Source organism: Macaca mulatta, chromosome 14, assembly GCF_049350105.2.
Source record: "Macaca mulatta isolate MMU2019108-1 chromosome 14, T2T-MMU8v2.0, whole genome shotgun sequence".
Classification (NCBI taxonomy): Eukaryota; Metazoa; Chordata; class Mammalia; order Primates; family Cercopithecidae; genus Macaca; species Macaca mulatta.
Genome location: NC_133419.1, coordinates 59,719,120 through 59,743,746, shown reverse-complemented (window position 1 = coordinate 59,743,746; position 24,627 = coordinate 59,719,120). Strand labels below are relative to the sequence as shown.

The following is a 24,627-nucleotide window of genomic DNA, read 5'->3' as shown; positions in this document are numbered from 1 at the left end:
ACTGACTCTTGCTCATGCTGACTGTAATTTTGAAATGCTAGTTCATGATCAACAAAGCTATTTCTGTTAGGTCTCTTAGGATCACCCTAAATACACTGCTATGGTTTGAACATTTGGGTCCTCTTCAAATGTACATTGAAACTTAATCCTTACCTAATACAATAGTATAAGAGGTATAGCCTTTGGGAGGTGATTAGGGCATGAGAGATATTCCCTCATTAGGATTTGTGTTTTTACAAAAGAGCTAGAGGAGACTAGCTAGGTCCTTTTTGCCTCCTTTTGCAGTTTCACCATGTTATAACAGTGATAAAATTATTGTCTTAAAAGCAGAGACCAGGCTCTCATTAGACATTGAATTTGCCAGTATCTGGATCTTGGACTTCCCACCCTTCAGAAGTGAGAGAAAGAAATTTTTATTCTTTGTAGATTACCCAGCCTCAGGTAGTTTGTTATAGCAGCATGAACAATCTAAGACAGGCATTTCATATTAATTTCTCCCCTTGGGATTCCCCAGACCATATATTATAAATACCAAATCATACCTACCTGAGGGATTTTTTAATTCTTTCTAATGCCTAGTTCAAGACAGAAATGTGTGTTTGTGTGTGTGCGTGTGAATGTGTGTGTGGTTTCTTTTGTCTCCCCTTCACTAAAAGTACAGACCTTCAAGATCCCTGGTACTATGAGTATCTGGGTGCCTTAATTTCATCTCCTCCCCTTGTGAGTATTCAAATTCTTATTTTCTGTATGTGTATAACCACTTAAAATGTGTTTGTGTTTTAAGCTGTGTTACTATAAAAGATTCAAAAAGTCAAAATGCAAACCCCTTTGTGTAGAAACCAATAAATGCTCCTATCACTGCCATAAATTCAAAGTCTATCAGTCTTATTACATCTCTCATCAATTTTTGATCACTGACTAGAAAATTACTTTCTTGCAAACATAATTGTGTTTCTGAGAGATTTTATATATATACATATATATGTGTATATATATTTTTTTAACAGCTGGGGAATTTTTCATGCTCCTTAGTCTGCCATGAAAAGGAAGTCAGGAATGCTCTTTATATGGAGAACAGCAGTCATATACTAATGTGATGGATGGAATAAACCTTCAGTTTGAGACATTAGAAAATGTTCATAAGTAATAAATTTTTGCATTTTACATCCTTGTTAGCTCTGTTCATGTAATTTTTCTCTCTTTCTCTGAATCAAGCTGGACAGGCAATGAATCTAGATACCTGTACTTTATCTGCCTTAGTTCAAAACATGTCCTGAGATTATCCAGAGCATTCAGTTTATCCTGAAAGTACAATCATGTGGCAAATGACACATGATGGCATTTTAATCAATGACAACGTTATGGGATCTTTGGGATGTTGCTTTTACGGCTAGAAACTTGTGACCAGTGGTGTCTTTGTCTGAGTTTTGCTTGCACCCACTCGGCTCGTTCTGCCCATTTGGCCTGGCAGGTTACACTCAACTCATGCTACTGGCCTGGATCCCACACCTCCAAGGGAGACTGGAGTCAGGCATGGAGCAGTGAGGGGTGGGTGTGAACGAGTGCGGGGTCTGGCCACGGCATTCAGACATGCTGACTGCTGCCACGGGCAGACAGATCTAGGTGCCAGGATGGGCACCAGCTCTCTGTGTGGCTGCAGCTGGACTAGGCACACTGCAAGCAGTTTCCCTGGCTGGCACCAAAGAACGTGGTGGTGCCCAGAAGCTTGGAGATACCAGCAACCACAGGGTCCCAAAGAGGGAGTCACAGCCCTGCCCAAGGAGCTCCGAGGTCTGGGCTCCCCAAAGGTCTATAGCTCTTCTCTTCACCTGCAATGTGGTGAGCAAGGAGCATGTTTCAGCCCTGCTTCTGTTACAGCAACTCTTTTAGTCTTGCCATTCAGCAGGTCCCGAGATCTTGTCCTGTGACAAGGAAGAATGAAGTATACAGACAAGTGGAGGGTGAGCAAAAGGAAGAGGAGCTTTATTGAGCAACAGAACAGCTCAGAGAAGACCTGGGTAGTTCCTGTCTGTAACCAGGGTGTCCTCACAGGTGTTTAGCTCCTAGCAGACAGGGTAGCTCCTTTCTGCACACAGGTCATGCCAACAAATTGTCAATTGTCAGCAGAGAAAGTAGTTCCTCTCTGCAGCTGGTTGTACCAGCAAGTGTTCAGCTATCAGCAGAGAGGGTAGCTCCTCAGCTGGTCATCTTGTTGTCTGCAGCTGTCAGCAGAGAGGAGGCCCTAGAGTGGGTGGCTCCCCTCTGCAGGCAGGTCATCCCATTGTCTGCCGTTCTTAGGGGAGTGGGTAGCTCCTCCCTGCAGCTGGTCATCCCATCATCTCTCGATCCTCTTCTCTGCTCTGGCTGAACCAGGGACTTTTATGGGCCTTAGAGGAGAGGAAGTGTGCATGACTGGTCCATGGGCAGCTAGGGGCAAGCCCAGAAAAGGCACTGCAAGTCCTCACTCCAGTCCATCTGCCTCCTGCCGCTGTCCATGACACTCAGGCTGATTGCACCAAGGGGCACCTTCAGGCCTGTGCCGAGCAACCCTCAGCATCTCCTTCAGCTTTCCCCCAACACTTCTCAGTGCCCAAAGTCCAGGGGAGCCAAGGTGGCAGGGCCTGTGCATGCACACACCAGCTGGGCTGTGATAGCACCCAAGCTCAGCCCTAACTCTGCTCTGAGATCTGAGTGGGTGCTGGGAGTATGGAGAGGCCATGCAGCAGGAGCAGGCACCTCTGAGCCTGCAAGGGCAGAGGGTAACCTTCCTCAACCCCCAAGAGTGCAGAGAGGCCCAGGTCTACAGCCCCAACTTGGGTGACTGCATCTGTGCCCGGGGGTGTGGGACTCCTGCCCAAGAGAACAGGGAGGTCCAAGTCCACAACCCTGATTTGGGTGACTGCAGCCACACCTGGGAGGGTGGGGCTACTGCCTGCTTCTGGCTTCCATCAGCTCTGTGGAGAATGCAGCCCCAGCCACATCCCCTCACAGCCTGTGGCAGGGGCTCCAGGTCCTTGCTGGGCTCAGACTGGCATTGGAGGCAGGGGTGACACCTCCACAAGCTCCTGCTGTGGTCCTGGTGGTCATGGGCAGCCCAGAACTCCCTCTTGTCAAGCTCATGGCCCTGCAGGGAGAGGGAGTTGTGGGGGGATTCTCCAGGAGCAGATCATGGGCCCCAGGCCCAGCTGTTGGGAGTGTCAGACCTGGCAGTCACCCTGACATGGGGTGGAATCTGGGGACACTGCCCCAGGTGGCCCTGCATAGAGCCTCTTCCTGAGGTGCAGGAACCCAGTGCCCTCAGCAGGGTGGGCATGGCACCCCGTGTTTTGCTTGGGCCCACTTGGCTGTGCAGTCCAGGAACCTAGGGATCAACTCATTTTGTCTTCTGCTTCTGGCACATGTGTGCACCATCAGAGAGCGTAATAATGAAACAAAACACCTGTGGCTGATGCCCAAGCACATTGTCTGGGAGTTTGGAAATCACTCCTCCCCACTCATCATAGCTTGTGCCCATGTGCACCATCAGAGAGCCTAAAGACAGGCCAGCATTGTCTGTCACCACTGGCACCCACCTATATGTGCTACCTGGGGACCTGAGGACTTGCCTTCCCAGCCTCTCACCAACACTCCCAGCACCCTGTGCATGCCACCTGGAAGCAGAGGGATGCCCTGCAATCACTGCTACCACTGCCAACACAATGTATGCTACCCAGAAGCCCAAGGATCAGCACAAACAACTGGATCAGCACAAACATCAGCACAGCACTGCGACTATCAGTACCAAAACAAGCTGCCTGAAGGTTTAAGAATCAGCCCATCTCAACTTGCTAACACCAGAGTCCGTGTATGCTGCCTACTAGCCCAAAGACAGGAAAACTCAGCCCACTACTGCCAACACTGATGTTCAAAGCCCAGCACATCTGACATCATTGTCCTCAGCAAAGCCTGAAGTCTACAATAACAACCACAGCCTAAGCCACTAAGAAGAACCACAAAAACTAATGACACTATGATACAGTTTGGATCTGTGTCCCCCACCCGCCCCAAATCTCATGTTGAATTGTAATCCTTAATGTTAAAGGTAGGGCCTGGTGGGAGGTGATTGACGCATGGGGGTGCTTTCCATGAATGGTTTAACACCATCCTTCGGGTGCTGTTCTCATGATAGTCAATAGTTATCTTAAGATCCGTTTGTTTAAAAGTATGTAGCACCTTCTCCCTCTTTCTTGGTCATGCTCCTGTCATGCAAGATACCTGCTCCTTCTTTGCCTTCCTCCATAAGTAAAAGCTCCCTGAGTCCTCACCCGAACCAGATGCTGCTATGCTTCCTGTACAGCCTGTGTAACTATGAGCTAATTGGTACCAAAGAGTGAGGCCTTTTGATAAAGATACCTGAAAATGTGGAAGCAACATTGGAACTGGGTAATGGGCAGATGTTGGAAGAGTATGGAGGGCTCAAGGAGACAAGAAGATGAGGAAAGTTTGGACCTTCCTAGAGATTTGTTAAATTTTTGTGAGCAAAATGCTGATAGTGCTATGGATAATGAAGGCCAGGCTGAGGAGGTCTCAGATGGAAAACAGGAGTTTATTGGGAACTGGAGTAAAGGTCACCTTTGTTACCCTCTGGCAAAGAGCTTTGTTGGATTGTGCTCCTGCCCAGCAATCTGTGGAAATTTGGTCTTGAGAGAGATGACTTAAGGTATGTGGCAGAAAAATTTCTAAGCAGCAAAGCAAAGATGCAGCCTATGCTCATATTCATGGGCAAAAAAAAAAAAAAAAAAAAAAAAAAAAAAAAAAAAAAAAACACCTGAAACTGGAACTTATATCTAAAAGGGAAGCAAAGCATTAAAGTTTGAAAAATTTGCAGCATGGCCATGTGGTAGAAAAGGAAAGCCCATTTTCAGGGAGACGTTCAAGCAGGCTGCAGAAATATGCATAAGTAAAAATAAACCAAGTGCTAATACCCAATACAATGGGGAAAAAATCTCAAAGGCATTTCAGAGACCTTCACAGAAGCCCCTTCCATCACAAGTTCAGAAGCCTAGGAGGGAAGAATGGTTTTGTGAGTCAGGCTCAGGGCCCTGCTGCCCTGCAAACCTTGGAACACTGCTCTCTGCATCCCAGCTGCTCCAGCTCCATTCCTGGTTCAAAGTGACTCAGGTATAGCTTAGGCCACTGCTTCAGAGAGTGCAATATGGGGTTGGAGCCTCACACAGTTCCCACTGGGACACTGCCTAGTGGAGCTGTGAGAACAGGGCCACCATCCTGCAGATTCTGGTATTGTAGGGCCACCAGCAGCTTGCATCCTGTGCCTGGAAAAGCCATAGGCACTCAATGCTAGCCTGTGAGAATAATGGGGGCTGAACCCTCCAAAGCCACAGGGGCAGAGCTGTCCAAGACCTTGGGAGCCCACCTCTTGCATCAGTGTGCCCTGGATGTGGAACATGGAGTCAAAGGAGATTATTCTGAAGCTTTAAGACTTAATGACTTCCCTGCTGGGTTTCAGACTTGCATGGGGCCTATAGCTCTTTTCTTTTGGCCAATTTCTTAATGCCTGTACCCCTGTTGTATGATGGAAGTAACTCATTTTTGATTTTACAGGTTCATAGATGGAAGGGACTATCCTTGTCTTATATGTGACTTTGGACTTTCAAGTTAATGCTGGAAGGAGTAAAGACTTTGGGGGACTGTTGGGAAGGCATAGTTGTATTTTGCCATATGAGGACATGAGATTTGAAAGGGGCTAGGGATGGAATGCTATGGTGTGGATGTGTGTCTTCACCCAAATTTCATGTCAAATTGTAATCTCCAATGTTGGAGGAGGGACCTAGTGAGAGGTGATTGAATTTTGAGGGTGGTTTCTCATGAATGGTTTAACACCATCCCCCTGGGTGCTGTTCTCATGATAGTGAATATTATCATGAGATCAGGTTGTTTAAAAGTGTGTAGCAACTCCCACTCTCTCTCAGTCCTGCTCCTGCCATGTAAGATGCCTGCTCCTGTTTTGCCTTCCTCCATGAGTAAAATCTCCCTGAAGCCTCACCAGAAGCAGATGTTGCCATGCTTCCTATACAGCCTGTGGAACCATGAGCCAATTAAAAGTCTTTTTAAAATAAATTACCCAGTCTTAGGCATTTCTTTCTAGCAGTGTAAGAATGGACTACTAAGCACTGATTACAACTGAAGAACTCCTAGGTAGACTACACTACTGTAAGCACCCAAAATCAAAGCTAAAGTTCCCTACCCAACTAACACTGTAGATACATGCACACACACACAAAAACAAGTCTTTCCTTACAAAAGTGAATCTTAAAAAGAAATGAAAACAGAGACTGTTACACCAAATGTGCAGATACCAATGTAAGGCAGCAAGAAATGTGAAAAAGCAAGAAAACATGACAACTCCAAAGTAATACAGTAATTCTACAGCAACGGATTCCAATGAAAAACAAATTTATGAAATGCCTGAAAAAGAATTTAAAATAATATTATTAAAGAAGTTCAGTGAGATACAAGAGAATGCAGATAAATAATACAAAGAAACCAGAAAAGCAATTCAGAACCTGAATGAGAAATTCAACAAAGAGATAGATATCATTAAAAAAAGAAACAGAAAAATTGGAACTGAATAATTCAATAAAATAAATAAAAAACACAATAGAGTTTCAACAATAGACTAGGTTAAGCAGAAGAAGTAACTTCAGAACTTGAAGACAGGCTTTTGAAAATAATTCCGTCAGACAAAAAAAAAAAAAAAAATTTAGTCTATGGCCATGCCACCGTGAATGCACCCAATTTCACTGGATCTTGGAAGATAAGTAGGGTCATGCCTGGTTAGTACTTGGATGAGAGACCTCCTGGGAATATTGGGTGCTGTAGGCAAAAAAAAAAAAAAAATACTCTGAAAGATGAAGAAACACTATGTGATACATGTGACACCAGTAAATGGTCAAATATTCAAATTTTAGGTGTTCTAGAAAGTAAAGAAAGAAGACATAAGCAAATGGAAATAAAACCTGTTTAACAAAATAATTGCCGAAAACTCCCCAAGTTTTACAAAAGATTTAGACATCCAGATATAGGAAGCTCAAATATCCTCAAATAAATAAAAGCCAAAAAAGTTTTCTCCAAGGTATGCTACTAAAAGTTAAACTACAAGTTAAACTACTAAAAGTTCAAAAAAAAAAAAAGAGAGAGACTTCTAAAAATAGCAAGAGAAAACATAAAGTCACATCTAAGGGAGCATCTATCAGATTAAGGGTGGATTTCTGAGCAGGAATCTTACAGGTCAGGAGAGAATAGAATGCTATGTTCAAAATGTTGAAACAAAAAATCTGCTAACCAAGAATACTACATTCAGGAAGGCTATCCTTCAAAAATAAAGCAGAAATAAAGTATTTCCCACACAATTAAAAGCTTATGGAATTCACCACCACTAGACTAACCCTATAATAAATGCTTAAGGGAATCCTATATCCGAAAGTGAAAGAACCTTATCTACCATTATGAAAACACATGAAAGTACAAAACTCACTAGCAGAACAGACACAAATAAGAAAGAGAAAGAATTCAAATGTCATCACTACAGAAAACTATCAAGCCTCAGTAATAAATATGAAAAGAGAAATAAAGGAGGAAAAGATATACAAAACAACCAGGAAACAGTTAACAAAATGGCAGGAATAAGTTCTCAGATGTCAGTAATAACTTTTAATGTAAACAAATTAAATTTCCACTTAAAAGACGTAGACTGGCTGATAAGATATTTTAATGACCCTACTATGTGCTGCCTGCAAGAAACTCACTTCACCTGTACAATAGATATAGACTGAAAGTGGAGAGATAGAAAAAGATATGTCATGCAAATTGAAACCAAAGGTGGACAGGAATAACTATACTTATGTCAGATTAAACAGACTTTAAAGAGAGAGAAGATCATCAATTCAGCAAGCAAATATAACAATTATATATTATATATATATACACATATATATACAATGCCAATACAATAACAGGCAGAGTATTAGATAGCATTAGACAGATTATCTAGACTGAAAGTCAACAAAGAAAAATTGAGTTCAAAATCCACTTTAGACTACATTGAAATAACACAAAACATTTTATCCAACAGCTATAGAATATACATTCATCTCATCAGCACAAAGAACATTGTCCAAAATAGAATACGTATTTGGCAACAAAACAAGTCTTAACAAATTTTTTAAATCTTCTCAGATCACAGTAGAATAAAACTAAAACTTTGGAAACTGTACAAATAAATGGAAATTAAACAAGCTCCTAAATGATCATTGAGTTAATGAAGAAATTGAGAATAAAATTTTTTAAATTATTGAAACAAACAAAAATGAAAACAGAATATACCAAAAACTATGTGCTACAGCAAAAGCAATGCTAGGAGAAAAGTTTATAGCAATAAATGCCTATATCAAAAAAGTAGAACGATTTCATGTAAACAACCTAATAATGTACCTCAAGAAATTAGAGTAGCAAAAACAAACAAAATCCAAAAATAGTAGAAGAAAAAAATAAAAATCAGAATAGAACTTTAAAAAGTCTCAAAAAGACAAAAAAAAGTGAAAATTTGATTTTTTGAAAAGATAAACAAAATTGATAAACTTCTAGCTAGACTAACCAAAAGAAAAAGAGAGAAGATGCAAATAAAATCAGAAACAAAAAGGAAGATAGTACAATAGATACCATAGAAATACAAAATATTATCAATGACTACAGGGAACTACATACTAAGAAACTGGAAAACCTAGAGGAAATAGACAAATTCCGGGACATATACAACCTAATGAGATTAATAAGGAAGAAACAGAAAACCTGAAAATGCCAATAGCGAGTAATGAGATTGAATCAGTAATAAAAAGCCTGCCAACAAAAAAAAGCACAAGGCCAGAAAGTTTTACTGCCTTATACTACCAAATTTGTAAAGAAGAAATAACACCAATTCTTCTGAAACTATTCCAAAAAATTAAAGAGGAGGGAATTATTCCTAACTCATTCTGAAAGGCTACTACTACCCTGACACCAAAAACAAACAAGGACACAACAGAAAATAAAACACAAGCCCATACTCTTGATGAACATAGTTGTAAAAATCCTCCACAAAATACTAGCAAATCAAACCCACCAATACACCAAAAAGATAATACATCATCATCAAGTGGGATTTATCCCAGGAATGCAAAAATGGTTCAACACATGCAAATCAATAAATGTGATACATCATGTATTAGTCCATTTTCTCATGCTGCTGATAAAGACATATCTGAAACTGGGCAATTTACAAAAAAAATAGGTTTAATTGGACTTAAATTCCACATGGCTGAGGAAGCCTCACAATCATGGCAAAAGACAAGAAGGAGCAATTTATATCTTGCATGGATGGTGGCAGGAAAAGAGAGGAGCTTGTGCAGGGAAACTCCAGTTTTTTTAAACCAGCAGATCTTATGAGACTCATTCACTATCATGAGAATTATGGGTGCAGGAAAGACCCGCCCACATAATTCAATTGCCTCCCAATTGTCTTTCCAATTTAATAAGACAATATGTCAGGCAATAGCATAACTAAGATACTAAACCTGACTTCCAAACTTAAAATTCAAGTCTCATTATGCCAAAAGTGAATATCAGAAGGCTTTTTCTCAAAGAATTTAGGCACATTATTCAATTCATCACTCTGTGAATTCAAGGAGAAATGAGACCTTGATCCCTCTCTTGGCTCTATCTACAGGCAAACTAGCATTTACTTTTCCAGGAGTACGCACAGGTTTAAGGAAAGTCTCTCAACCTCTTTCTTAAACAGGACACAGTCTTAATTCTATCATAAGTATACTGGTAAATATAAGAGATCTAGTGACTGTTTCAGAAAATATATCAAGGTTTATTTTTTCAAGGAGTGTTGACTCATGTAGGTCTCCTTCCCCACCACACAGTAACAACAGCATCTCTTGACAGACCACAAGAATTCTGCATAAACTCAAAAGCTAAGCAGAAAATACATTGTTTCCAATCAAATACCAGGATCTTGACATAATCATAGCAGAATGTCAAGGCAGATTTCAAATATATGTTTGAACAGTCCTAAGCTAGGAACTGAAATTCTTTGGCTATTAAGGCTCTTTTTTTGTTTCATATGAATTTTAAAATAGTTTTTTCTAGTTCTGTAAAGAATGTCATTGGTAATTTGACTGGAATAGCATTGAATCTGTAAATTGCTTTGGGCAGTATAGTGATTTTAATGATATTGATTGTTCCTATCCATGAGCATGGGATGTCTGTCCATTCGTTTGTGTCTCCTCTGATTTATTTGAGCAGTGTTTGGTAATTCTCACTGTAGAGTTCTTTCACCTCCCTGAATAGCTGTATTCCTTGGTATTTTGCTTTTTGTGTGGCACTTGTGAATGGGATTGCCTTTCTAATTTGGATCTCAGTTTGGTTGTTGGTGTTATATAGGAATGCTAGTGATTTTTGTACATTAATTTTGTATCCTACAACTTTACTAATGTTGTTTATCAGTTGAAGGAGCTTTTGGGCCTGGACTATGAGGTTTTCTATATATAGAATCATGTCATCTGCAAACAGAGATAGCTTGACTTCCTGTCTTCTTATTTGGATGGACTTTATTTCTTTCTCTTGCCTGATTGCTCTGGCTAGGACTTCTAATACTATGTTGAATAGAAGTGGTGAGAGAAGTCATCCTTGCCTTGTGCCAGTTTTTTAGGAGAATGCTTCCATCTTTTACCCATTTTTGGAGGTCAAAAGTTAAGAGAATATTTTAGAATTCCTTTGAGTAAAGAAGACTGATAGAAATCCAGCCTGATAAAAAGTTAGATGATGTGTATAGCAGTCCTTCTCAAGTCTGACGGCCTTAAGATAAGCATCATTAAGTAGAAAAAGAGTGGCATGGAGAAAGGGAGAAGACAATAAAGAAAAGAAAAGTATGGAAATTATGCCTAAGAAAATCCTTTGAGTGTGATCACTAGCACATTGAACTGACCTGATACAGATAGATCAAGAACCTATTAGGCCTTTGAGGGGGTTTATTGCCAAAGAAACACGAACTTGACTTTTAAAGAAAGTTTTTGATTTAGAATTTAAAAATATGTTGATCCTACGCAAATTACAATTAGAAAGGAGAAACAAGTTCTATTGTTTTACAGCACTAAAGGATGATAATAGTCAACAATAATACATTGTGTATTTTCAAATAGCTAGAAGAAAGAATATCGCATCTACCCAACACAAAGAAATGATAAGTGTTTGAGATGATGGATATGCTAATTACCCTGACCTGCTCACTACATGCTGTATATAACTTCATAAATACGTATAATTATTATGTATCAATTTAAAAATGCACAATTAAATAAAAATTTATTTAAAGTACTGATACTAATATTTTGTAAGTAGAAAGTAGGTTCAAATGCAGTGTCACTCCAAAAGAAGTCACATTGTTTGATGCTTGCTTCATTTAAGATAATGGGAACATTAATAAAGGCACATTTGGGATAATGGGAATATTAATAAAGGCACAAACCCCCAAAGGCAGATGGCATTAAAGAAACGATAAAAAGCAGTTGTCAGGACATTGAAAACAATGATCAGGAGAGTTCCTCCTAGAGAACACAAACAATGTGTAATCAAGAAACTTGTCCCACTCTCAGTAAGTAGAAATATTGCAATATCTGCTCCTAAAGTAGTCTCACATTACTATTAAGTTACTGCTAACTGAATTCTATGCTTCATTTTCAGTTGGAAATCATCTGCTCCACCATTAATAGAGAGATGGAACATCATTGGTGAAAGAGAAATCACAATGGGATCTGATGGAGAAGGCCACACACATCTGTAGGTCTTGGATTTTTTGCTTCATAGAGTGATCAGACGAGAGCTTGGGTGGTCTCCCTTGGTAAGGAGGTAAGCATATTGCATATGTAGGAAAAATAGAAATGAAAATTTATGATCAAGGCTCCTTTGCAAGCAGCTGGATCTATGTGAGGAGTCTGGCCTATGAAATGATAGAGAAAATGATGTCTCTCCTAGTTTGGGGCCCTAAAGCTTACAAGATCCTGCATATTCTTTCTCTTTCTGGCTCGCCAGCCAGATTTAAAAGCACCAGTGAAGTTCTCTAAGAATGCAGAACATGGAGGATCCATGTAATAAAAAAAGCATGGGTCCCTAAATGTTGATGTGGAGCAAAGCCCTCATGCATGGGAATGAGATGTGGATGAGAAGTAAACTTTTATTGTGTTGGCCACTGTGCTATCATTGTTATAGTAACTAACTTTACTTGCATTGACTAATTCAATGCTTGATGAGTTTTTGGTGTACTCTGCCTTTGATATCTATAATCTGGAGCAGGAAAAACTTAGGAAACTACAAATCTATTCAGTGAAAAATCAAAAATATACCTCAATCCCTAGACTCTGAAGTAGGAAAAAATGGGTTTATGTAGCAAAATGCCTTAACTCTCAATTTTGACTCTGGTCCCTATTCATTAAACGACTATGCATAATTTATCATTTTACTCAGTTGCCTCATCTGCAAAAATGGGAATTATAATTCATGGGCTATTTTGACAATAATCTCTCTAAAAGATAGTTTTCCTGTATGTTCATAGTGCTAATCACACATAAAGAACTCAATAACTAATTTTTGGTTGAATACATGAAGAAATGTTGTTATTATATACAGTACTCAGCCAAATGCTGATAATGTAATATGGTATGAAACACCAAGGATATTTACTATCCTTATGAATACCTGACTCATGTCAGTGATTTGGTATTGACTTTTAAATGTTGCTGAAGGAAAGAAAATCATCGTATAAATTGGTATGTCTCTTTTATTTGTTAAATTAATCTCTCAAGTCCCTATGTGCCCTATGAGCAGGAAGTACAGGAGTTTTCTAAACAGACTTCCCCATCCTCTTTCAAACACCTGAGATTGAGAACCGGCATTCACTACAGTACTGCTATTCCTACAAAGAGCCACAAAGGGGCAATGTTGACTTGCCAACTATGAAGAGTTTGCTTAACTTCAGAGGTTGCTGTTTAGGTTCTACAGTTGCACAGTCTTGATGCCCTAAACTTGGTCTCTGATATCTCAGAACTCTCACTGCCTAGAATATACACCAAAGCATAATAAAGTATCAGGATGGCTAGGCACTAAAAACCTTTCTGTGATAAATGGAAAATGTAGTATTGTTCCCTCAGCAATACTTAGGTCTTTGTTTTGAGCTTTGGCTACCAACATAGGGTCCCTTCTTCCTCCAACTTAATTCCAGAGGACTTGTTATTCTTTCTTTCCACTGGCCTTGATTTAAGTCAGCTATGGTATTGAATAGCAATGTTCAATGATATCAGATCTTCCTTCTCAAGAGGCTGTGTTCCTCATGCAAATGTGACTAACCTGCAAACCAGGGAGTGAGGGGAGTGACCTTTGGAAAGCTACTCCTGTCTCTCTTCTCATGCTCTGAATGCACCCTCTTCCAATGCAGTTGGAACATATTCAGATTGTACCAGCAAACCAAATCTTCATAGATTTTCTCAGTTTAAAAAATTGACAAAACATCTGTACCCCATCCATTTAAAATGCCTTTAATTTATACTACTTCATTATATCCACTCAAGACAGTGGTTGAAAACCTTTACAGAGAGGACATGTTTTAACATTTTGCTATGGGAACTTCACAGCAGAGTTGGGTCTGCTCTTCAAAGTCGGATTCTTTGGTTATCTTGCTCCTTTATCATCTGTATGAGGCTTTACTTCAAAGCCTATCTAAGACCTTGAGACCAGTTACTTCACCACTTGCAGTGAGTGCGACAATTTTATGAGAAATCTGTGGTACTCTAAACCTCTGTACTTAGAACCAGAGCAGAGAGCCAACTTGAAGTATGTGGCTTATCCATTTGTTACATTTAGGACTCTACTACTGGGAAACTAGAGGTTAAAATTAGACATGATTTTTCAACTCTTCACTTAGCTAATTCAATATCATAAGTAAGGAAATGTTTACTGAGCCCCTCAATATGCGAGAGCTGTGCTAGTTACTGTGAGGAGTGACCACTGTTGTCCCACTGCTCTCTTGGTCACTCCAACCTTTACAAATCCCTACAACAAAGTTGGTAGTTCCTATCCTTATGTACACCCAGTTTGAGTCAAGCGTCTCATAATTGTGTTGGCCATTTGCATTGATCTACAGAAGCCTGGTTTAGGAATTAACATCTGAGTTTTGGCCCAAATAGCATAGATTCCTCTTTGTGTTCATTCTGGGCTTGCTCCTGGGTGAAATCATGGCAGATGCAGGGAAGGAATTCCTGGAAAGACCAATGGAGTTGACCAAATGCTTGAAAATATCACCTGATTACAGACACATTATATTTCTATGAATTATATCCTATTAGATTCCTTTTTAAAAACTCACTTTTATAATCATGTATAGAAGGCTCTTATGAAAAGTAATTATTATTCATAGACATTGGTATATTGCAAGTGCTCAAAACACAAGAAGTTTGATTTTCATTATGAGCATTATTTTTGAAAATCAGTAATGAAGTTGGCCTTTGTATCCTCTGAGGGACAATAGGAAAGCAGTGAGATAAAACTCTCCTAGCAACTGTGAGATGGAGAGAAGTTCTATTAGAGAATTCTCTTCTAAATAAAAAAAATGACAGATACTGAGTTACACCTGTGGCTCTGGCTTGAAACAATGAGAGCCAACCCTGAAGGTACTAAGAGCCCCTTCCTGTAAGCCAATGGGTATAATTTTTCTTTCCTGCTGTTGTTGAGTGACTGGAAGAAACTCTCCCCCTAGAGCCCACACCGGCATTGGGTTGGAGTTACTTTATCTAATCCCTACAACGTGGGGCAGTTGATCTTACTCCTTTTACCAGCTTCACGTCAATTCCTTCATAGCTATGAATGCTGACTCTAAACATGATGTCATGTTTCTCCACCTACCCACACTAGCAGACTTGATTCTGACTCTAGTTCCCTGGTAGGAACAGTGCACTGCAGGGTGATGTTATTGGTGCTCCTCCATAGTCACAAGCTTTCAGACCCAAGGAAGATTGGAGCTGTGCCTGTTAATAACACTTACCTCTCAGTACCAAGCCTGCCATCCATACTGTACTCTGTCATACTGGCACTGGGAGTCAAATCCTTCTTTGCCAGCTGTCTCTGAGTTTCTACCTACAGAGAGCAATGAAAACATTAGAAGGTTGAAACACGGAGAGGGACACTTGCTCTTTCTGTCTCTTCCTGTCTTGTCAGTCTTCCTTAGCAGCAACTCTTTATCCTTGAAGTGAAATTGATTCTAGTCTCCAGATTGGTTGATTGGTTGGTTCTGGTTTTTGTTTAACTCCCAAAATCAGCCTCATTGAACTCCCTCAAAAATACCAGCAACATCAAGGTAGTGCCCCATCCTCAAAGATTTTAGTCCCAGCTCTGAGGGCCACATCCTCTGAGGTCCTATGGCTCAAGTACCAATTAGAGACAGCATCCTTCCTCAGATATCTGAGATCCAGTTCTATGGGCCACTTCCTAATCTTTTAGGTTCTAATGACCTAACCTCTTTCCAAGTGGAATTTTCTTCCCATAGATACTATCTCTCTGCTACTTGAGCCTCCTTTTTTCCATCATTGACTCCAATACCATTTAAATGATTGTTTACATTAAATTATCTGTAAATAAACAGTGTAGGTTCTTTATTCACCTAACTGGAACCATTATTATCCAGAAACCTGACACTATGCCATATCTTCCCACATTCAACTACAGTACTTGGGCAGTCGACAGATCAAATAAGACCTGATATTCGGTTCACTAAATGTGTAGCTTAAACATATAGGGAAAATGGTTAACACAACGTCCTAGTCAGCTTTCCTGTTTTCTACCCTCTTTGAGTCCCTTCTCCCTGTCTGCATCCATCCTCACTTTCAAGACTCTCTCTAAGGTGATGAGGCTATGTAGGATAGAATAGAAAGCTGGCATTGATTTATATTGTTGTCAAGCTCCTTTCTTGTTGCCCAGCAGAAGTTTTGTCAGGCAAGACTCGGCCTTCTCTGAGAAGTCCCTTGGGTCTCAAAGAAGTAAGAATAGTCAGAAAATACCTGTGGACATCCAGAAAGACAAAATACAGGTCAAAGGAAAGCAAAGGCTGGTCTTCAGCTTCAATTGCAATTGAGGAGACATTTCAACTATGTAGAAAGAGCCTAGGTTTTATTCTTTTTGCTTCCCACATATGTGATCTTTGGTCATTTCCCTTCCTAAAAGCATCTCTTTTTTCTACTATGTGAAATGAAAGTAACAATGCCTGCAGAGATGCGCTGAAGATTAAATTACTTAAATGTAATTGTCGAGGTTCAAAGCAGCCACTCAATAAATACAATTTTCTTCCCCTTGCCTACCTCCACCTGAACCAGGCAAGGAAAGTGAAAGAAGGAATCTGGTTCAGTAATGAAGGGAGTCTCAGTGCATGCAATAAATACTCACTGACATTTCTTTACTTCACTGCATAAGTAAAATCACTGAAGAGGAAGAACAGGAGGTATCAGAAATGTTTTACGTATTCACCTCGTTCTCTGCAGTAGTTTTTGAATTCCCTGTTTTATCTCTTTGGTCCGAACCCCATACACAATACGGTTCAATGCAGGAGGAATAAGGTGATGAAGGACATTGAGCAGGATCAGGATGTCCATGGGGACCTTCTTTCTGGCCACATTTATCAACACCAAAACCAGCAGTATGGTGCTGAAGAAAAGAATGAGGATGAAGTGGGAGCCACATGTGCTCAGGGCCTTCACTGCTGCCCCCTCTGCTTTGAATCTAAGCATGGCTCTTAGAATGAAGGTGTAAGAGAGGAAGATGAGGATGAAATCCAAGCCCAGCAAGGTCCAACCAGCCACAAATTGGTAGATTCTGTTAAGGGTGAAATTATCACAGGAGAGCCTGGACACAGACAGGTTGGCACAGATGCAGTTCTCAATGACGTTTTTCCCACAGTAATGGAGCAGGGAAGTGAGGATAGGAATGGGTACAGTAAGAAAGGCATTCTGCACCACAATGAAGACACTAGCTTTGGCCACAAATTGATTAGTGATAATGGACGGGTACCGCAGTGGGTGGCAGATGGCCACGTAACAGTCATAGGCCATGACCATAAACGTGCAGGACTCTATGGGGAGGAAACTGTTCATGATGAACATCTGGAAGAAGCAGGCAGGGAAACTGATCAACCTGAGGTCAAACCAGAAGATGGCCAGGACCTTGGGGATGACGGTGAGGCAGAGTACGATGTCCAGCAGGGAGAGGAGGCTGAGCAGGTAGTACAGGGGCTGGTACAGCAAGGCCTCCAGCTGGATGGTGATCAGGAGGGTGGTGTTAGCCCCCATGGCCAGGAGGAAGAGAAGGCTGAGGGGCAGGGACAGCCAGTGCTGCCAACTCTGGAAGTCGGGGAAGCAGATGAGGAGGAATTCAGAGACTGGAGCAGCGGAGTCATTGCTGGGTGATGCCATAGGCTGAATCGTAAGCTGAGTAGGCTTCTCATGACTGTGTGTATGGGCAGATACAAGAGGTTATTTTTACAAATTGCTTTAAAAATTATCCCTTTCACTTACTCTTTAGGAAGCCAATGATAGGTGGTTCACTTTTGCCAAGTAAGGCAAATTTCAGCCAATATTCTAAAGGTAGAATTGTGAGACTTGATAAATAATTGTGTGGTCTACGAAGAAAAATGAATGAATGAAAAACCTATGAAGTTTTGAAAAAAGGGTACTGACATGCAGTAACCTCAGTATACATTAAAACATATTATAAACGCGCAACAAATTAAGCCAGTATGTTACCAGTGTAAGAAAAGCAATGGTAGATGAGAAGGTTTTTTAATAAACCATTTTGGAGAAAAATAGCTTTAATTAGGTCTTTGCTTTCTACTATACACCAATATAATTTCAGATGGATATTTTTGTTACATCTCTTATCCAAACTCATGGTATACTAGAAGAAAATAGAATGTAAATTTGGTTAAATCATCCCTTTGCTAAAATTTCAATCTATATGAACATAACTATTCATTTCCCACAACCTGAGCCTGAGCATCCTAGTGCTCCTGGAATAAAACTTAAAAAAAAAAGAAAGAAAAGGCTGGTTTTACTATAAATTTGTGATCATTAACCTTAAATGTGCCTTCAGTATTACACCCTACAAATCTTCCCTAATCAACTTTCTTCTCTAGAAAAAAAAAATATTTTCCAAATGTCTTCATTTTTTCAAACCTCAAACATTACTTCTTTCAGAAGATGACATCAACTACTACCTCATGGAGAAAGTAAAATGGGATCAGTAAAGTTTTCCTCAACTTTTCAAAATAAAATCTACAAACCTAAAAATCATAGTGAGATACGTATTATCCTAGTCTGAATGGCTATTATCAAAAATACAAAAAATAACAGATGTTCGCAAGGATGCTAACATGTATAAGGGAACTTTTATATGCAATTGGTGGGAATTGTAAATTAGTATAGCTTCAATGGAAAACAGTATGGAAATTCCTGAAAGAGATAAAAATAGAACTACCATTAGATCCAAAAGTCCTACTACTAGGTATCTACCTAAAGGAAAAGAAAATGATATATCAAAAAGATAATTGTACTGGTATGTTTATCACAGCACTATTCACAGTAGCAAAGATATGGAATCTACCCAAAATTTCAACAACAGATGATAGGATAAGGAAAATATGGCATACACCCAATGGAATACTACTCAGCTATTAAGAAGGATGAAATCGTGTCTTTTGCAGCAACATAGATAGAACTGGAGGCCATTATCTTAAATGAAATAAGCCAGACACAAAAAGACAAATATTGCATGTTCTCACTCATAAGTATGTGTTCAAAATGTGTACATATGGATGTAGAGAGTGAAATGATTGACAATGGAGACTTGGAAGGGTAACGGGGAAAAGAGGTGGTGGATAATGAGAAATTACTTAATGAGAATAATGTACATTATTCAGGTGATGGATACCGTAAAAGTCATGACTTAACTACTATGCCATCTATGCATGGAACAAAATTGCACTTAGATCCTATAAATTTATATAAAATGTTGTAAGACTTATAAATCATGTGTGTATACTCTCATCCTTTTCTTGTTTCCTTTCATTAAAATAAATAATCTGCCCATCTTCAAAAATGGATCCCATCCCTCCCAGCTTTGAATTCTGGCTCTTTCTCTAACTCTCCCCTTCCCTTCATGCATAAACTTCTCACAAGCATTTACACTCACCGTCTCCTTTCCCTCACCTCACATCCATTCCACAACTAACTTCAATTTGGCTTCCATCTCCATTAGTTCCACAAAGCAGCTCTCAGAAATCACCTACAGCTTACCTATTGTTAACTCTTGTTGAAACAGTTGATCAAATCCTCTTCCTTGAAACACTCTCTTTGGCCTAATTTATACATCACAATCTTCTAGTTTACCTTATACCTCCTGGTCACTCCCTCTCATTTTCTCAAACACATCCTTCATCCACTACATTGATGTCAATTTAAAGCTTCAGTCCTACATTTTCTTTGCTTTTCTTCTTTCCTCTCTGATACTCTGTTTTCCCCTTTCTTCCACTTCTTTTATCTTGTCTATGTCATTAGACAATTACCATCTCTGTTATTAAATGATTACTGAAATACGTTTCTCACTTAGACCTCTCCAGAAGCCTACTTTATGTATCAACCTAAGTCTCCCAAAGATATTCAAAGCTCACCAAGTCCAAAATTTAAAAACCTGATCTTTTGCCAGCATTTCAGTGACTGGTGTAAATATTTGTCAGTTTTAGAAACCAGCGCCCAGAAAACATCTTGAACATTTATTCTACCCATTAAAAATGACACGAAGTACATGATGAAACCACTAAGACCTGTCACTTTCCCTTTTAATTAGCCCTGGAATCCATCCACTTCTCCATATCCACTCTCACCATCCAAGTACTATTACCTCGAGTAAAAAAGTAGATATTGCCTGCTAATGCACTCTAGGTTTCCTTATAAACCATTCTCTACATTGAAATCAAATAAATGTTTTTAAATATAAATCTTACCAGTCATATGATTAAAATATTTCAGTGACTTCTCATTGCTAATATTATAAAAAGGAAATTTTTTACTTGAACTTTATCAGACCATAAGTTCACGAGGGAAGAAACCATGTGCGGTTTTTCTTTTATCATCACTATATATATAGGATATAGATAGATTGCTTGATAGTACACATAGTTAACTGACTACATCATTATGGAAGGAAGGAAGGAAGGAAGGAAGGAAGGAAGGAAGGGAAGGAAGGAAGGAAAGCAGGCAATGCCGTATATTATCTACCTCCTTCCTCATTTTCAGTTCCATCTAACACCCCATCTCCCTTGCTCCCTGAGCTTCAGCCACACCGTCCTTCTTTCAGATCTTCAAACATTACGTGAGCTTTCTGATCCCACTTCTCTTGGAAGGCTGTGCATCTTATGCTTCTACACAACACTTTCTACTCATCCTTTACATCTCAATTCAAATACTCTCTTCTCCGAGAGGTTTGTTCTAACCCCCTTCACACAAGATCAAGTTCTCCTATTTTATGTTTCTGTAGTACTTTGAACCATCCTCATCGTTTGTAGTTACACATTTGTATGATAAGTTGCTTACATACTCCTTCTTCCAATGCCCAATTAGACATTTCATGCCATGAAAATAACATCAATTAGCACAGTGCTTGACATGAAATGGCTAAAAATATTTGTAGAATGAGTTAATTAGGCATATGAGCAGAATAATAGGAAGGCACAAAGGAAAATTTCTGAACTCAACCATAGAGGAAAAGAGAAGCTTTCCTAAAGTTGCTAACAACTTAGTTGAGTTTTGTTTAAATAGATGTGGATGATTTACATGCATTGAATCTGTGTAGTGTACCGAAGATACAAAAAACTGGATTATGTGAAAGTATGGAGATGAGTCTGAGAATAACTTTGGAAGGAAATTCTATGCAATATTTAATCGGACTGGAGCCAAAAGGATAAGGAGTTGAAAGAAAGAGCCAAAAATGGAGTTGATAAAAGAAAAAGCCAGATCTTAAGTATGTTTTCTATACTGAAGATTTTAGAACTAGTCATATGGATGAAGAGAAATGGAAAAAAAATATTGCCATTAGAAGAGAGACATGACCAGATTTAGGGTACATACAGAAAGATCACTCTGGACACATTATTATTCATGAACTTGGGTAAGGCAAGAGAGCAGAAATAGAAAGAATGGTGGCTGCAATAGCCCAGGTGAGAAATAATGTGCAACTGAACAAAGGCTTAGGCACTGAGGATAGGGAGAAGGGGCGTCTTCCAGAAGTCACATAGACAGAGTTTATTGACAGATTTGTTGTAAAGGAGAAAATAGGTGAGAAGCCCAGAGTGACCCCCAATTTACTGGCTTGAGTATATAAGTTGCATCACCAAGATGTAAAATACAGGTAAATGAGTAAGATTAGCGTGTTCTGGGATATGTCAAGACTGAGGTGTTTATAATCGCCACACATAGATTTGTTTTTGTTTGTTTCAAACTGAAGAGTTTGAGAAAATTGGAAGGATTATAGTTTAGGACATAAATTCAGAAAGCGTTAGAACATAGCCTGTAGAGTTGGAATAGCACAAGGCTAAGATTGGAACCCTAGAAAATAGCAACATTGAAGGGTTGGAAAAAGGAGACATAAATGGAAGGGCTAGAAAGGTATAAAGAAAATCTTAAGAATAAGATACCCTACAAAAAAACCAAGAGGAAAATTTCAAGAAGGGTTTTACCAACTTGTTAGTCAAGTAGAAGTTTAATAACATAAGGACAGTGAATATTCATTAAATATTATAATAAGGGTGTGTCATTGGTAACCTGGCCAAGAGAGATTCATTTGACTGGTAGCAACGGAAACCAGAATGAAGGAGCTGGAGAGCTAGTAAGTAAGGAAGTGTAGATAGGAAAAGTTGACTATGTAACTAAAGAAATTCATTTCAAGCTTATAATAGAGGAAAAAGCAAGGCAGAAATGAAAGATACTGCAGTATGTTTATTTATATGTTCAGGGAAAGACTAAATATTCAGAAGGAAAGTAAGATAATTGAGGTAGCTACTTCACTGAGCAAGCCACTTCTACTATTATTAAATTTTCTCTGTAAACCTTAGCACATTGTTTTTGTACCTATCTCCCTCCACTCTACTGTGAAATATCTGAGGATAGATAAAGGGTACTTTTCCATTTGCACATACTACGTGCTCTGACACCCCACAGATTCTTAATAAAAGTCCACTGAAAAACATTTTGGCATTATCGGCCTTGGTGTTTTACACAGATGGAAAATTTTAAGGAGGAAGAGTGAGAAAGGAGAATTAACCACAATTTCAGTGGGCAGAGGTGCACGAGGAGGGGAAAGGGAAGTTCTGATCAATATTGTAAAGGGTGGCCACAGGAGGGTTGTGTGGTGGACTAGAGGGAAGCGGGGCATGGCACAGAATACATGATGGAACTCAGGGATCTATTTATGCCACTGCTCACTGGTGCCCCCCGAGATTCACCCACTTGCTTGATGAAAAAGCCCTTGCTAGGTTTCTGACTTAATGGGTCTTCTCTTTTTCCTAATACATACATAAAATGATCCACTTGCTCCTAATGTTGGTAAGAATTGTTTTAATTTCATCCTGTCAAGATCATTACCAATTTATCCAAGCAGGAATCTCATCTTCCTACATGAGTCTTCCTTCTGTTTGAACCTCATCCCTCAACATTCTATTTTACCATCCCTGATGTACATCCCCATTAATGCTCTGTCCTTTTCTAGCATTGTTTGACATAATCTTCATATCTCTTCTTGCTCCTCAGATGACACCTGCGGATCAATCCTCCTATCTGCTTCCATTCATCATACTTTAGCTGTTTGCTCATGAAGAGTCAAAGCTCTACTGCCTGAATGAGCCCAGGACACTTGCCTCCACCCATCCAGTGTTATCACCTAGGCTCTAACTCTGTTAAAGTCCATTTCTTCACTACCGAAAATTGGAAAATGGGCATGGAGGAGTGAGAAAGTCTGGAACAGGAGGAAAAGAAAAGGGAACAGATGTCTAGATGTTCCAGCAAGTGGAAGTACATATATAAACATAAGCCAATAATGTGGTCCATAGAGTAAAAATTAATTTATTGTTTCTAAAACTTGATTGACAATATTAACCAACATGAACCAAGTATCTAGTATGTACCAGACACTCTTCTGAGTATTTTATGTGTATTAATTTAATTTCAGAAGTACAATGCCAAGAGCAAAGTAGTTGAGAATCTTTCTCAATCCTGTTCCTATGAGTACATCTAGACTGTACTATCCAAGACAGGGCACTACGCATTAAAAAGTTTTTTGTCAAACTGAGACACAGCCATAGAGTTACAGGATGATAAGAGGCATTGCTCTCTACTGAAGGAGGGGGTCATTTTTACAAATTGTATGTGTGTGGCCTCCAGAAAACAAGAATATCAATGATTACATTAAAATTTACAAATGGCTATTTAGGGGAAAAGGACAAAATAAGGACCACCAGAGAGAAATCACAGAAAAAAGATATTGATTAAATATGAAGAATTTTCTAAGAGTCTAAAGAAAGTTATATTTTTCTATTTTAAACTGTTCTTCTGAGACAAAGTTCAGGGAAATATTGACCAGCTTCTTCATCAGTACTTTCTTTGAACCCATGTTCCAGGTAACCAGTGGTGACAAACTTAACCCAGCATTCCTGGCTCTGCTCTATCTCTATGCCCTTTATCCCATTGTGATATCTATAGACCTTTTGTTCCTGGCCAGGCAAGATGAAGCCCAGTCTTTCACCTGCACTACATACCCTACCCAAGTAAGAAAATCAAACTCTCCTATCTGTAGGCAGAAGGAAGAAATGCAATCTAGGAGGCTGTTTACTGAAGCTTTCAGGATCATAATGGATCGAGTTGCCACACTTCCCACCTCTCTGCCTATAAGGAAAGGATCCCTGCCTGCCTGTATCCTCCCCGTCACTCTTCCTGTCTAGGTCCAATATAACTTAGGCTCCCCTCCCTTGGCCCTGGGACTTACAGAGGATGCAGAAGAATGAGCTCTTTGTGTTGTAACTGCTGTAGGGGTGGCCATGCTAGGATTTTGGTGAATAAATCATGAGGGTTTTATGAACTCTTTACCCTCTCTTACCTGCCTTCTTAGACACAGATGGGAAAACATGGCTTGGGAAGCAGAGACTTGGAGGAGGAGGAACTGAGTCCCTGGGGAAGCCTGTCTTATTGTGTCCCAACAGGTAGGAAGTAGGGGTGTTAGTGATGAAGTGGTTTGAAACTAAGATAATAAATTTTCTAAAACCCAGAATCCAGGAATCTGGTATGTAAGTCTGACACACAGACATAGATGAAAATACAGAAAAAGAGACAATAGAGCAACTCCTTTATAATAACTCCAATGTTTTGGGTGCTTTCTGAGTGCCCTAAATTACTGAAGTTTTATGTATTTTTTTCTCATTCAATCATCTCCCTTAGATATGAAAAAGCAATT

General features: G+C 39.5%; 1 protein-coding gene across 2 annotated transcripts; it reads right to left on the bottom strand.

The window, feature by feature from the left end:
• Positions 1-9,196: 9,196 nt before the first annotated feature.
• Positions 9,197-24,217, bottom strand: OR56A1 (olfactory receptor family 56 subfamily A member 1). Of its 2 annotated transcripts, none has more exons than XM_077964761.1 (2): positions 24,163-24,217; positions 9,197-17,580 (listed from the first exon to the last, which is right to left on the bottom strand). In XM_077964761.1, exon 2 carries the CDS (start codon positions 17,544-17,546, stop codon positions 16,602-16,604), a length of 945 nt encoding a protein of 314 aa, XP_077820887.1. In that variant the 5' UTR covers positions 17,547-17,580; positions 24,163-24,217; the 3' UTR covers positions 9,197-16,601. The 2 variants fall into 2 exon arrangements, with proteins under 2 accessions (XP_077820887.1, XP_077820886.1); XM_077964760.1 differs by lacking the exon at positions 24,163-24,217 and adding an exon at positions 20,560-20,616.
• Between the last annotated feature and the right edge of the window lie 410 nt (positions 24,218-24,627).